General features: G+C 46.7%; 1 protein-coding gene across 1 annotated transcript; it reads left to right on the top strand.

Moving 5' to 3' along the window:
• The first annotated feature begins 14201 nt into the window (after positions 1 to 14201).
• LOC118977923 (probable histone-lysine N-methyltransferase PRDM7) lies at positions 14202 to 15502 on the top strand. The gene is made up of 4 exons (XM_037033100.1): positions 14202 to 14424; positions 14546 to 14640; positions 14957 to 15080; positions 15360 to 15502. Exons 1-4 carry the CDS (start codon positions 14202 to 14204, stop codon positions 15500 to 15502), a joined length of 585 nt encoding a protein of 194 aa, XP_036888995.1.
• The last annotated feature ends 271 nt before the right edge of the window (positions 15503 to 15773 follow it).

Here is a 15773-nt window from a genome sequence, read left to right as displayed (position 1 = left end):
CTTGGTACTTCTGAAATAGACTCCTACAAACCTTCCAAAATGAACCACCAGGTGAGTTAAAAAAATAATGTGATGTGGCCCTGGCTGGTGTAGCTCAGTGGATTGAGTGCGGGCCTGTGAACCAGAGGATCGCAGTTCAATTCCCAGGCAGGGCACATGCCTGGGTTGCAGGCCAATTCCTGGCAGGGGGCACACGATACATTGTGTGTCCTCAACAGAGGCAACCATACACTGATATTTCTCTCCCTCTCTCCTTCCCTTCCCCTCTAAAGATAAATAAATAAAATTAAAAAAATAATAATTTGATCTGAATGATGCTAAAGATACTACATACCAAAACTTGAGAACAAAACCTGTACATCTACACTTCCGGCCAAAATGGAGGTGCAGGTGGAAACACTGTGCCTCCTCGCACAACCAAGTTTAAAGACAACAAAGGTTTAGTAACAAAAATGCAGCCAAAACACAGAAAATGGAACTGTACAGAAGTGGACAACAAAGAACCATTCAGCCAGTAAGAGGGGAGGAGTCAGTGGCAGAGTGGGGTCAGGAAGGAAAGATCCGGGAACAGACCCAGGAGCGCAGGTGGAGGTTGTTGGATCCCAGGTGTGGGGTGGCAATGGGCGGACCCAGTGAGGGCACAAGGTGGCTGGCTGACTGTGGTCACACATTTGCATGCAGATAAACCAAGCAAAGGAGTGAGCACTGAGACAGACCACTCAGGCTAGGGCCCCAGCATCGGGAATTAGAGCCTGAAAGCACCAACTGGAAAGACTTTCGGGGTCACGTTGCAGAGAGAGGCTCCCAGGCTCACAGAGAGTTTGTTGGAGAGACCCACAGGGTCCTGAGGGTGCACAGGCACACACACCCAGGAGCCAGCACCAGGGGGGACCCGGTTTGCTTGTGGGAAGCAGCGGAGGGGACTGAAATCCAAGAGAGAGTAGAACAAATGCCATTGCCCCTCTCTGACCCCGCCCCCACATACAGCATCACAACCCAGCGACTGGGTTTCCCCACCTTGGTGAACACCTAAGGCTCATATTTAACAGGCGCGAACAGACCAAAACATTATGGCTCAAGAACAGCTCAAAGCCCCAGAGCCAATAATTCTAAGCAACCAAGAGAGAGCCAAACTTTCAGATGCACAGTTCAAAATACTGGTGATCAGGATGCTAACTGAGCTGGTTGATTTTAGTCACAAATTAGAGGAACAAATGAAGGCTAAACTGATTAAAATGAAGGGAAATGCACAGGAAACCAAAAGTGATGGAAAGGAAACTGGGACTCAAATCAATGGAGTGGACTAGAAGGAAGGAAAAAATGACCAACCAGAAAAGAATGAAGAAACAAGAATTTAATAAAATGAGGAAAGGCTTAGGAACTTTCAGGACATCTTCCTTCCAACATCCGGATTATAGGGGTACCGGAAGGGGAAGAGGAAGAGCAACAAGTGGAAAATTTATTTGAACAAATAATAAAAACTTCCACAATCTGGCAAAGGAAATAGACTTCCAGGAAATCCAGGACGCTCAGAGAGTTCCAAAGAAGTTGGACCCAAGAAGGAACACACAAAGCCACATCATAATTACATTAGCTTTTTGAATCATTACATGATTCAAATGAAGGAGAGAATCCTAGAAGCAGCAAGAGATAAGGGGACAGTCACCTACAAAGGAGTTCCCATCAGACTGTCAGCAGATTTCTCAAAAGAGACCTTACAGGCAAGAAGGGGCTGGAAAGAAGTATTCCAAGTCATGAAATCCAAAGACTTACATCCAAGATTGCTCTCTATCCAGCAAAGCTTTCATTTAGAATGGAAGGGCAGATAAAGTGCTTCTCAGATAAGATAAAATTCAAGGAGTTCATCATCACCAAGCCGTTATTCTATGAAATGTTAAAGGGACTGATCTAAGAAAAAGAAGATAAAAAAGATGAACAGTGAAAGGACAGCAAACTCACAGTTATTAACAACCACACCTAAAACAAAAGCAATCTAAGAGGACACCTAGATCAGGAGCAAAACCATAGAAATGGAGATCACATGGAGGGTTAGCAACAGGGGAGTGGGAGGAGGGGGATTGGGGAGAAGGTACACAGGAAAAGTAGCATAGACAGTAGGTAGAAAACAGGCAGGGGGGGCAAGAACAGTAGGGGAAATATAAAATCTAAAGAACTTGTGACACATGGACATAAAGGAAAGGGGGGAATGGTGGGGGAGGGGTGTTCAGGGTGGAAGGGAATGAAGGGGGGAAATAGGACAACTGTAATGGCATACTCAATAAAATATATATATTTTTAAAACCCATACACTTAAACACACAGCTTAGTCACAAAACCTCAAATTGTACAAGATTTGCACCCATTTTAGGAACCAAAAAGAGTAAATGAAGCCAAGACACACTGGAGGGAACATAACTCTAGACATGTCCAGAAGGGCACATACATGAAATGATAATGATGTTATTTTATTTAATTTCATTCTATTTTATTTTATTCTATTCTATTTCTGGACGGAAGATTTCAAATAAAATTCACCCCCCCCCTTGTTCAAAGAAGCTGCAACAGACAAAGCAAATTACAAACAATTTTCAAACACACATAGAACGTGTGAAAACTCTATGACGCTACAAAGACAGTACCAAAAAATGTCGCATAACACACGTTCATCGCTCCCTTTGCTCTTAACGTGCACACCACTCACAAGGCTCTGGACAGTGTAGACGCTTTGGAATGCACTTGTAAATACCACTATCGTCAAAAGCCATTGATATTTTACTACAATTAACCACCTTTCTTGCTGAACTGCACTAAGGTGTCATCCCCCCAAATGGCCACAAGATGGCAGCAGAGACCGACACTTGGAACGCATGTCCCACAAACGGCTTGGCTGAAAAGTTCCTTCACTTTTCACTGAGATGTGATGACAGGCACACTCTTCATTTTCCCTCAAACATGGTGACTGCACAAGGTCGTCACTGTTTTGTTCCACTGCCTTCTGCCACTTTTCAGGTAATTTCATCATTTTATGGTCCCACAACTTTGTTATCTTTTGGAGCAGAGAGCTCTTCCAGGTGTCTTTTGCCGTTTTCCAGGGAATGGAAATTTTTCTCCAATAAGAGAAATTTAGACAGACTGAAGTAATTGGCCATATGAAGGTACAAGGTCTGGTGAGCACTGTGGATGAATGAGGACTGTGCAGCCAGGCTGGAATCTTTTTTTCACTGGTCACCAAAGAGAAACATGCATTTTCACCTTATCATGAAGCTTAAGTGTCTTCTGCTGACAAATTCCAGACTCTTTCCCTCAGACGGTGATTTCAGTTGTTCTGACAGGGAGCAGTGCTTGTTCCAAGTAACCTGCTATCTTTGTACAAGAAACTCATTTAGCAGGAGTCACTCCAGAATCCACCACAAAGGCAACATCACCTCTGTAGATGAAGACTACCCTTTGGAGGGGCCTGGTGTTGGTTCCTTTGCTGACCCTCAGTGTCTCCCATTCCACAGTATTCTAACACATCAACCATTCATCACCCCTCACAATTTATTCTGGGAGCAAAATGTTTTCCTTTCGTTTCAGTAGAGAACCACATGTGGATATGCATTGAAGATGGGTCCCCTCCTTGTACCGCCTAACTTCTTTGGAACCCAAACATCAGAGCAACTAACCTAACTGTGCTGGTGCAAATGATTTTCAATGCTTGGTTAGGATACTTTGAGTATGTTGCCTGTCTCCAGTGAGCCATACCATGGTCTGTCTTCAGTTAACATCTGCCTGGATGGCTCTCCACTGCCACTGGTCTGTTGGACCTGTGAGGCAACTACATGCCAGAAATCTCTGGAATGAAACTTGAAAATACACTTGTAACACGTTCTATCACTCACAGCAATGTCTCCATACACACCACAAATCTTTCTTTGCCTTACAGTTGTGCTTGTACCTTCCTTGAAATGACAAAGTCTAAGAGGCTGAAAACGTTGCTTATGTTCTTCCCTCTTCAGTGTGAAAATGGCCACACACACACTCTCCAGTTTTGATGAGATTTTTTCAATGGAAACTGGTATGACAGCTCTCACGATGCTTTCTAACAAAATGGTTTCGAATGACGTAAGTGAAGTATGTGAGACGAGAGCCAGGTGATGGGGTGGGGTATGGCGGTGGGAGAGGGTGGGGGGCTGATTTAAAGCAAGGTTCAATCAGCATCGCAGCCTCGAAATCCTATACATGTTTTCTGACCTCATAGCATTTAAGCTAGCATTCACTGAGAATGGATGACTAGAAAGTTCTGTTCTTTGGGACTTCTGAAATTAATTTCTACAGAATCTCTGAAACAAAATGCCATCGGAATTATAAAATAACTGGACCTGAGTGATGGTAAAGATGCTCCGTAACAGAACTTGAGAAAGAAATCTTCACCCTTGAATGCACAGCTTAGAAACAGAAGCTGGAAATACACATGTTTTGCACCCGTACCAGGAACCTAAAATAGTAGATGAAGTGCAGGGAAAGGGAGGAAACGAGCCCTTAAACATGTCCCAAGGGGCACGTGCATAGAAGGATGGCGCTGGTATTGTACTTTGTTCTTGTATCTCTTGTACCAGCATTACACATAAATTTTACTTCCACGTTGGTTTAGGAAGCTGCAACAGACAAAGCAAATTACAAACGACTTTCAAGCATACTTGGCATTTGTAAAAAACTGCTGTATTACACTACAAAGCCACTTCCAAGAAACGTCCCATAAAACATTCTTATTCCTCCCTTGGCCATTACTCTGGAGACTAGTCACAAGGTAACTGTATAGTCCTGACATTTAGATGATTTCCAGTGCAATTGTAAATACCACTCCCATCAAAAGTCTTTAAGATTTCACTGGAATCAACCACTTCTCCTGCCGACCTAAACTAACATGTCATTCCCCAAAATGGCCACGAGATGGCAGCAAAGACCGACACTTGAAACACATACTGTACCATGGGCTCGGCCACAAGGTTCCTTTGTGTTTTCCATCAAGATGCAATGACAGGCACATTTTTTCATTTTCCTCAACAATGTGACTGGACAGCTGTTTCACCATTTAGTTCCACTGTCCTCCGCTATCATTTGGCCCACTTCACCGTTCCATCTTCCAGGTCCCTTTTGCAGTCTTCCACACACCGGAAATTTTTCTCCACTAAGAGAATTTAGGAAAAGCTGCTGAAACACCTGGCAGTCTGAGGATACAACGTCTTATGTGTACTGCGGATGAATCAGGACTGCCCCGCCAGGCTGGAACCATTTTCCCCCCAGTCACCAAAGAGAAATGTGCTCTCTTGCCTTTTCCTGATGGACGATTACGCTGACAAGTTCAGGACTCTTTCCCTGGGGCAGTGAGTTCTATTGGTCCAATGGGGAGCAGTACTACGGAAGTAACCACCTGGTATACGGCAAGGAGCTCCTAGTACAGGACTCCCTAGTGATCCTACCATGTCCACAGCACCGCGTTCTCTGGGTGCAGACCACACTCAGAGTAGCTGATGATGGTTCACTTCCTGTGCCCAGGATCTCTCCTGATCCACATTAGTGTCACATATCAATGACTCATCCTCCTGTCCACAATTTGTCTTGGAAACAGAACGTTTTCCTTGCTTTTCAGGAGAGGGTGTTGTGTGGAATTGCGGTCAGAGAGGGTTCCCCCCTCCTCCACAGCTAACTACTTGTGGAACCCAAATATCATAGCAATTAATGTAACCATGCTGGTGAAAATGATTTTCAGCGCTTGATTCAGGTGTTTTTGAGTATGTCGTCTGTCTCCCGCATGGCATAATGTGCTCTGTCCTCGATTAACATCTGGACTGTTTGGCTATCAACTGCACCTGGTCCACCCGACATGTGGGGAACCTTCACACAAGAATCTCATACGTGACACTTTGCAAACCACTTCTGACATGTTCGACCCATCACACCACTGTCTTGTACACACCACAAATCTGGTATTCCATTTAACTGGCATTTTAACCCTCTTGATATGCCAAAGAGTAATGTACTGAAAATATTACTTCTGCTCATCCATCTTCAGTATGAAAATAGCCACATACTCAATGGTTCTGATGAGTCTTTCTTAAACACATGCTGGGGTTCAAATAAAGTTAAAGACAAATACGTGAACCAGAGTCACATGATGGCCGAGTGAAGGCGGGGGTGGTGAGGGACTGAACTGACTTTTTGGCCAACCCGGTATAAAGCAGGCTTCAACCAGCATTGCAGCATGGAAATCATATACAGTATGTTTTTGCTCTCATATCACTTTAGAATTCAGTGAAAGTGGGTGACTGGAAAGTTCTGTTGTTTGGTATTTATGAAACAGACACCAAAATAATCTCTGAAATGAACCACCCTTTGAGATACAAAATAACTGTAACTGAAATATTTCTTAGCACAGTACACACCAAAACTTAAAAAATTTTCGCCCAGAAATACACATGGTAGAAACAGAAACTGGAAATGTACCAGTTTTTGCACCCATATGAGGAAACTAAAATAGTCTAGGACATCCAGACAACAAAGAGAATAAGAGCCCCAAGACATGTCCCTGAGGCCACATACACAAAACGATGACGCTTGTATTTTATGTATGTATTTTATTTTATATTTTACACCATGGTAGAGAATTCTGAATAAACTTTATTTTCCTCATTGTTTAAGGAACCTGCAAGACACAAATCAAATTACAAAAGCTTTTCAAGCACACCTGGAACTTGTCAAAGCCTGCTGCTGGTACACTAGGAAGCCAGTTCCAAGAAACGTCACATAAAACACATTCATTGCTCCCTTTATCCTCAACCTGAAAACCAGTCACAAGGTAATTGGACAGTGCTGATATTTAGACGCTTTCTAATGGATTTGTAAACACCACTGCCATCCAAAGCCATTGATATTCCACTGGAATCAACCGCTTTTCCTACTAACCTGAACTAAGGTGTCATTCTCACAATTGACCACTAGATGGCAGCAGAGACCGACAGTTGGAAACACACTGTTACTATTGGCTTCACAGAAAGGTTCCTTTGCTTTTTATGGGCACAATCACCTCAAACTATCAACAAGCTAAATTAGTACACTGCTCTATATTTCATTGAGATAGTCATTCAGTTTTGAGAATAAGTTACTTCAGTTAAATTATTAAATCTTACTTAAGTAAATGGTGACACATGTACTCCCCACATCCACCTTCTATAAATATCTGAATGTTTGCTTACGTGGTGGAGAAACAATCCTTCCTCCAACCTCAAGAATCTTTGGGCTGGTCTGATAATCCAACAGGTACGACACAGATTCCCAAATGAAAACAACTAAGTTTGAGAAGTCCATAGGCATGGGAACCTCACTCACATGACAGAGGCAGGAACCCCACATGCAGAAGAGCGTCAGGGATAGAATGGAAACGTAGACACACAAAATGTACTGAGGCGGTGATGGTGTGAGGTGCCATGGGGCTTCAAAGGGACCTTACAAAAGGATAGGAGCAGATGCAATGAAAAAGGTGCTGTTCTCAAGATATCCACAAGGTGGGGACAAAAAACAGCATTTCTTTCTGGCCTCAACTGAGATGCTATTCCAAAGATGGCCTGGCTCAAGGGTCCGAAGCCTCCGCGTCCGCATCCACGCGTGGGGTCCAGAGACCCTCCCCCTGTTCACGCACCTCGGAAAACCAGAGGAGACCTTCACTCCTTCAACACGCTCCCCGGACGCCGATTCTCCCGGGTTTTCGCCTTTCACAAACAGGAAAGAGGGGGGAGCTCGACGGCTTTGGAGAGCGCATCCACGAGAACCCTCAGCCGGCTCCGGCTCTGGAACCCCCGGACCCGCGCTGTGCCCCGCTGGCCCGTGAAAGGCCTCGGGCCGGGCACGCAGCGTTGTTCGTGGTGAGCCCGCTCCCCTGCGCTCTCCCTTCCAGCCCACTGGGGAGAGGACCCCCAAAACTGTACCAGCGCCGCAGCCCAGTGTCCGCCCACGTGCAGGTTCCCGTCCCCAAACCTCCGTTCTCTCTCGTTTGCATTCTGCGCGGGCCTTTTCCCATCCCGCCCCCAATGTAACCGGTTCCAACCTCCCCCAGCGGGCTCCGTTCCAGAGCCCTTAGTACCCGCCGCTTCCCAGCAAGGTCCAGTCCTCCTTCCAGACGCTCCCCACCCTTCCCTTCTCACCCCAGCTTCGCCCCGAGAACCCGGACCCCGACCCACCTGGATCACAGCCCCGCCAGCACCTCCGCGATCTTAACACCCTCCCCGACCCCTCCGTCCTTCATGGGGCAGGATTCTGGTCACCCCTTCTCTCAAAGTAATCGAAGTTCCGGGACTCGCATCCACGCCGCACCCCCCTCCTTCCCCAGACCTCTGCCCCGCCCCCCCCCCCCCGCAGGATCCCGCCCACGCAGGCTCCTACGCTGGCGTGTCCCTGTCCTGCGGCTGCTGGGAGGGAAGAGCGGGACGGGCAGGCCGATTGGGGACAGGCTGGGTCTGAGAAGAGCTCTGGGACCAGACGACCGGCGGGAACATCAGGTCCGCAGGGAGCAGGGAGGCCGAGCGCCCCGCCAGGCAGGTGCGGGCCCCACAGGGACACAGGAGACACGGACTGGAGAGCGGTCTCAGCCTGGGAAGGAAGCGCGCTCATTTGGTAAGTGCCTGTGAAGAAGCATTTGCTGGTGTCGGGCCTGGGGCGTCTCGTGCGTCATACAGGACACACACTGGTGAGAGGGACACCCGTGCCTTCGTGCAGCTCACTGTCCAGGCATGTGGCCGAGACACGATAGAAGCGTCCAGGCTGAGCGGGCACCTGCCCAAGCGCAGCAGGAGGAAGGGACCACACACCTGGGGGACTGAGTCACGGTGGTGAAGTGCTGCAGGCATTCGAGGATGACGGTTTTCTTGTCATTGCTCACACGTCACTCCTTAATAACTGCTCTGTAACGTCACTAAAAGTAAAATACTCTTGCTTTCTGCATTCCAAAGTCACCATCTACAATCTCCCTTATCGAAAATGCCCACATTTGCCATATCTTCAGTTCCTCAGATAACCTAGAGGGGGCGCCACTTCACTTACAAAACGCTTATGCTTTCTACAAAACCATGGGGTCCAAACTCTGAACTCACTTAAAAATCAGTATCTTGCTCCTATTTTATTTCACAATTAATGAGCTTACCACCAACAAAATTTTTCTAACTCCTCACATTACCTCATTTCTTCATATTTCTTTCAAGCGTTGTCTATTTTTACATGTTTTTACATAACTAAAGTAATACAATTGTATTCTGGTACAATAGCTTATTTACCTTAATGAATCATGAAAAGCAAGGTAATTATTATAAATAATAGAATTTATTTTAGCGACAGGAAATAACACACAAAAATAAATATCCTTTATATGTATATCGAAACACTAAATTAAAGATAGAATGAAAAAGAAACAATAGCAACAAAACAGATAAAATACCCAACATTAACCTCAAGAATGTGCATGATACATGTGAACAAAATTTTTAAATGATGCCCAATGAAAGTCACTTGAACAAGTGGAAAGTAATAACGTGTTCTTTCATAAAAAAAACTAACATGTCAATGTGCCAAAGTTGCTTATACATGGAATGTGATACAGTTTAAAATATCAACATTTTAAAACTAAAACAAACTCATTTTCAGTTCACTTGTTAAAATCAGGAATGAAAAGGGAATTCTGGAAAAGCAAATTAATAAATAGAACCTCGCCCAACCAATATGTATTGTGTTATAAACCTACATTAAGTAAAACAGTGGGGTAATGGCCATTGAACAGACAAATTGATAGGAAAGAATACAAAGTCCAGTAATAAATGCAAAATCAGAGGGAAATTTTCTATGATAAAGATATCTTCTTAGATCTATGGGAAAATGTTTGTAGTATAATAAAAGGGGTTGGAACAACTGAATAGGAAAAATGTTGGGCCCCCTACATTGTATCCTCCACCAAAATCAGTCCTTTAATTGATTTCAGTAGCCATTCATAGCTAATATAAAACACTGAGAGCTATCTAAAACATACCAAGATATCTAAAGTGAAAGAATGGGAAAAACACACCACATGACATTAAGCAAATGAAAGTTATATAACATACACTAGACTTCCAGTCAAACAAAACCACTACAAATAAAGAGGAGTACTTTACCCTGGCTGGTGTAGCTCCGTGCATTGAGCACTGGCCAATGAAGCAAAGGGTTGCCAGTTTGATTCCCAGTCAGGGCATATGCCTGGGTTGCAGGCCATGTCCCCAGTAGGGGGTGCGTGAGAGGCAACCACATGTTGAGGTTTCAGTCCCACTCTTTCTCCTTCCCTTCCCCTCTCTCTAAAAATAAATAAATAAACTATTTTAAAACACAAATAATAAAGCACAAATAAAGAAACTAGAATAAAAAACTATAATAAAACCCAAATCTTCTTTTTTAAAAGATTTTATTTATTTATCTTTAGAGGGGAAGGGAAGGAGAGAGGGAGAGAAACATCAATGTATGGCTGCCTTTCGTGCGTCCCCTGCTGGGAGTTGGCCTGCAGGGAACTGGCCTGCAACCCAGGCATGTGCCCTGACTGAGAATCGAACCTCGATCATCTGAGTCGCAGGCCCGTGCTCAATCCACTGAGCTACACCAGCCAGGGCTAAACACAAATCTTATAAAAAAATAAAAATAGCCCTGGCTGGTGTAGCTCAGTGGGTTGATCGCGGGCCTGGGAACCACACAATTGTGGTTCCGTTCCCAGTCAGGGCACATGCCTGGGTTGCAGGCCAGTTCCCAGCAGGGGACCCACGAGAGGCAACCATACATTGATGTTTCTCTCCCTCTCTCCTTCCCTTCCCCTGTAAAGATAAATAAATAAAATATAAAATAAAATCTTTAAAAAAATAAAAATAAATTTTAAAAAAGAAAAATAAAGAGGAAAACTTCATACCAGTAAATTCAATTTACCAGTTACTTCCAAATTTTTATACTTAATAATATGAAGTCAAAATTATATAGAACAAAGCTACATGGAAAACTACACAAGGTATTAATCATAATAGGAAGTTTAACCAACGTCTATCATGCAGGTTCTGTTTCAGAACCAGTAAAGCCCACAAAAAATAGTAAAAATATTTAAAAAATAACATGAGAAGCAAATTGCATTCAATGTGCATAAGTACTTCACTACACCCCAGAACTGCAAATTGCAGATGCTTTCCAAGCACAATGAAAACTGTTTTAAATGCCGACCATATAGTGATATAAAGCAAGTTCCAACAAATTTTAAAGGACTGAAATTTATATATATTCCTTGCTCTCGCTGCCATTAATCAACAAATCAGTAACAACAGATAACTAGAAAGTACTTATATTTGCAAATCATGAAATACACTTCTAAATAAACCACAAAATTAACCCCAAAATAATCCACAATTGGAGTTAGAAAATAATCTGCATGGAATGATAGTAAAAACACTTCTTACCAAGGACAGATCACTCAGGTTCCAAACATGATCACAGCTTCAAGATCAGTGGTTTTCAACCTCAGGTTGACTTTTCCCCCAAGGGCACATTTGGCACATTGTATGGAGACCTTTCAGATTGTCCTTGGGGTGGGGTTAAGATAGGAGTAACTGGCATGCACTGAACAATGGTAACTATTGCTAATAAGCACCTCCAATGCAGAGAAAAATCTCCCAAGAGAAAGAATTATCCATAACAATAAGAAACCCTACTCTCTATGGAGCAGGAGGAAGAGTCAGCTAGAATATCAACAGCATGTGACTTTGGATCCTAGATCTGAAATCACGCCTCCCTCTGGACAGGCAACCTGGAGGCTGAGAGCTAATGAAAAACAACAAAAATAAATTATAAATAACTAAGTCAATAAAAACAGCAGCCATCTTGCAAAGACTGATGACATCTTACAAAGTCATCCAGGACTATCAGGGGAAATTTTTGAAAAGTGGAATTCCTGGGTCAGAGGGTATGAGGATGCTATTTCTGGATGAGTATCCTCAAATTGATCCCTGGAGAATCTGCACCAAAGGACCCTCCCCCTAGTCTTTCAGAGCAAGGGCACTGCACCTGCTTGTTCATCAGCCTCAGAGATGTCGGAGTCCTCTGGATCCCCACACAGGCCACCAAATTATGTTGACCTTAAAAATATAGCAGACAGCAGATAAGAGGTTTATTCAGAAACAGTAAAAAATTTCCATTTTAGGGCGAGCCAGCTGTAGCAAAAGTCACAGGCAAGCTCCACAAGTAAAAGAGAGGAACGGTATATTACAAGGAAAAAAGAGGAAATTGGGAGGGGTCATTTCAAAGGAAAGTGCAGTGCAGAAAATCCTCAGTTCAGGGTGGCTATGGCTTCTCTCCAGCTGAGTTGCTGAAGGGTTGGTTTCTCCTGGAAGCACATGGTACCATCTTCATGTTGGGGCCTGTGACAGACAATCCTTCTTGTAATTGACCCTGGGTGATGCTGTGTGACAGCACCCCCACTGACCCCAAGTCCACTTAAAAAATTTTTTTTAGATTTTTTATTTATTTATCTTTAGAGGGGAAGGAGAGAGGGAGAGAAACATCAATGTATGGTTGCCTTTCGTGTGTCCCCTGCTGGGAGTTGGCCTGCAGGGAACCAGCCTGCAACCCAGGCATGTGCCCTGACTGGGAATTGAACGGCGATCCTCTGGTTCACAGGCTCATGCTCAATCCACTGAGCTACGCCAGCCAGGGCCCCCAACTCCACTTTAGTGACATTTCCCTTTTTGTAGTTTCACAGTAATAATTAGTTAGTTGGCTTATTTCTAATCCTAGGAAATCAAAGAACAAAGACACTCTTCCCACTTTATCCCGTGAAAGCCCATAGCATCTACCCTGCTCTGTGGACCCGTCCTCAAATTTGATGTTTTATTTTTATGCAGAATATTTGTAGGTTTTCTCAGCATTTTTAAAATGTATTTAGTTTTGTTTGGTTTTAACCTGTCTTCCTATTTCTGAAATCATTTTAGACCTGACTTACACACACATAGCTTATTACTCATAACGCCACTTACTTGAGAATTCTCCCAGGGTTTTCCAGCATACTTATTATGTCACTTGTTGTGTTTAAATGTTTGAACCCTCTGCGACTTATTGTGTGTCTATGAGTTGCTGGTCAGAATTTACTGACTTAAGTTTCCACAGAATACCAATGCAGTGTTGACGGTGCCCTCACTGGTTATACAGCTTTTGCTGAAAGTGGGTTTGATAAGGTAGGGCACAGATGGGCCTAGACAAAAGCTGGGGATCCCGATCACAGTTGGTGGAACAAAGATACTTTGTCAGGCGGCAGGAGGGCCACATGCACCCTAAAGACTGGCTGGGACTCTGGGCTCCCAGGTCCTGCGGGGTGGCCCCTCACCATCCACTACAAAACAAGCCACAGAGCGCCAAGCCACAGGCCTCGCTGCAGTCTGCAACACAAGCGCTCTCTAGGCCCAGAGCAGCCAATCCCCACAGGGTGGGGCGGGTCTTCCTCTGATCAGTCCCCATCCAAGTAAGGCAGACTGGCTCCGCCCCCTGCCCCGCCCTTTCAGTTTTTTCTGACCACCATTGACAAGCAGGACCCTGGGACAGCAACACTGATTGGCGGATTCCGCCCGCGCGGTTATCCAGGCCGGAACCTCGCCACTGGCGCCCTCCATCTTCCCGAGAGCGGGAAGCCCAGGAGCTCGGAGAGGACGCTCCATGGAGGGGTGCAGTGAGGGAAGGACTGGCCAGTAAGCGGGGAGCCTTGCCGTGTGCAGCTCTTGGCCCAAGACCTTCAAAGTCCAGCCTAAGAGACCGTAGGTGCCGTCATCCTGAGGGGCCCCGAATCCCTTCATCATCGAGGGACACGGAGGAACCCACATCTCCTAACCCCCAACGCTTAGACCCCCAAACCGCCCGAAAACCCCAGTTCCCCTCAGCTCGGGGCACCCAGCCTGCAGCTCGCCCGGAAAGACGAAATCTCCCCAAACTCAGAAACTCCGAATGCCGTCGTCCTGGAAACTACCTCAGTGATGGGGAACCGGAAGCTCCTCGATGAGAAGCCCCGAATCTCCTCGGCCGCAGGGGTCTGACGACCCCCCACCCCCCGCCCCGTCAGGCCTCAGGGTCCTCAGCCCGGAAGACACAGGCTCTTGTCCTCAGAGACCCCGAACCTGTCAGCCTGAGAGATGGCGGTCTGGGTCTGCCGGCGACCACGCCTGCATCTCGTGCGGGCTTCTCCAGATCCCCTGGTGCACCTCCGAGCCCTTCCCCGGGAAAAGCGCGTTTCCTGGGGCCGCCACAGGCCCACCGCCAACCGGTCCCCTCAGACGCCCCGCCCTCGGCCTGCAGAGCCCACGCTGAGGCGGGGCACCGGAGGAACGGCGGGAACAGGGCGCCCCCTGCGGGCAGGTCTGCGGACAGCATGCCCCATCCAGCCCCCCCTTCCGCACGGCCCCGCATCCCCCTCTCCTGGCGCCCTGCCCACGGGAAGAAAGGCATTCAGCCCTCTCAGCGCCTTCTCCTTCCACAGGCGCCTCGGACTTGAGGCTGGACACCATGCACCCGGACCGATATCCTCAGCACAGCCCTAAGGGAGAAGCGGGGAAAATGGGGCAGAAGCCTCAGGTGAGCTGAGGGGCCGGCAGGAAGCTTGGGGACAGAGCTTCGCAGACGCCTGGACATGAGGGTGACCCTAGCTGTGCCAGTGAAGAGCACTGGTGGGAGAGACGGTACTCCACGAGGCAGGGCCGAGGCATGGAAGTGGGAGAAGGCTGAGAGTGCGAGCAGGCCCGCGGGACACGAGTGGGACACGGGCTCAGTGCTTGCGGCACAGGGACCACCGAGGCCCCACCTGCTCCCTGCACCCCGGGACAGGGAAGGCCTGCCCCACACATTCTCACTCGCATCACTGACTTACTGGTGTTTCCACTCTCCTCTCCAGGCTGAAGAAGCTTTGAAAGATGTTTCCGTCTACTTCTCCAGGGAGGAGTGGGCAGAGATGGGAGACTGGGAGAAAGGCCGGTACCAGAACTTGAAGAGGAACTTCGAGGTGCTCCTCAGCCTAGGTAGCTCGACGCTGCTGGGCCCAGGGACCTGGTGACCCTAGAGGCTGCTGGGCTGGCTCCTGCTTAGGTGGCTCCATCTGCCTGCCGCTCCCTTCTGTGTGGACACCACTAGGGGGAATTTGCTCCTTCGGGTCAGAGAAGGGCTGGTGCTGATGGCGCACCGCTCACAGGAACTCCTTTTACTCTCCCATCCCATTGGAGCCAGGCCCACGGGCTTCCTGGGGCTTGCTCCTATTTCAAGGTCTTTGCTTTCGGGACAAAAGTTGTGTCTCCTTCCAGGTCCCAGGGCCCCTCCACCAGCTTTCATATGCCACCGCAGGCAGGCCACCGAGCTCCAGGAGGAGGACCCTGAGGACTCTGATGAAGAATGGACTCCAAGACGGCAAGGTGAGGGGCGGGAGGAACCAGAGCTGCCCTCCTGACATGGAACAGGATGAAGCAGGGGCAGCATCTGCTGCCAGAGACAAGCCTTGTCTCCTCAGTGGCTCGCATCCCGGAGATCACACACTCAGCCTTAAACGGTTACAATTCGTGAAACCAGGCTAGCCGTTCCCAACAATAAAAATCCACTACTATTTTCTTTTATGCTTTTTTAAAGGATGGTGTATTTCTTGGGTTTTGTTTCTTTTTCCTGTTTCTCCCCCACCACCACAGGCCAGAGAGAATACCATAAACTCAATATTCTGTTACTTT

Source organism: Sturnira hondurensis, unplaced genomic scaffold (genome assembly GCF_014824575.4).
Source record: "Sturnira hondurensis isolate 20B ecotype Veracruz unplaced genomic scaffold, ASM1482457v3 Scaffold0021593, whole genome shotgun sequence".
NCBI classification, from domain to species: Eukaryota; Metazoa; Chordata; class Mammalia; order Chiroptera; family Phyllostomidae; genus Sturnira; species Sturnira hondurensis.
This window is presented reverse-complemented; position numbering and strand designations above follow the sequence as displayed.

Bases quoted from the DNA above. Each gene is read 5' to 3' on its own strand.
- LOC118977923 (XM_037033100.1), top strand. From the start codon at position 14,202: ATGGCGGTCTGGGTCTGCCGGCGACCACGCCTGCATCTCGTGCGGGCT. The intron at 14,425-14,545 runs GTCTGCGGACAG...CTCCTTCCACAG, and splicing joins AGGGCGCCCCCTGCGGGCAG to GCGCCTCGGACTTGAGGCTG. The intron at 15,081-15,359 runs GTAGCTCGACGC...GTCTCCTTCCAG, and splicing joins CGAGGTGCTCCTCAGCCTAG to GTCCCAGGGCCCCTCCACCA.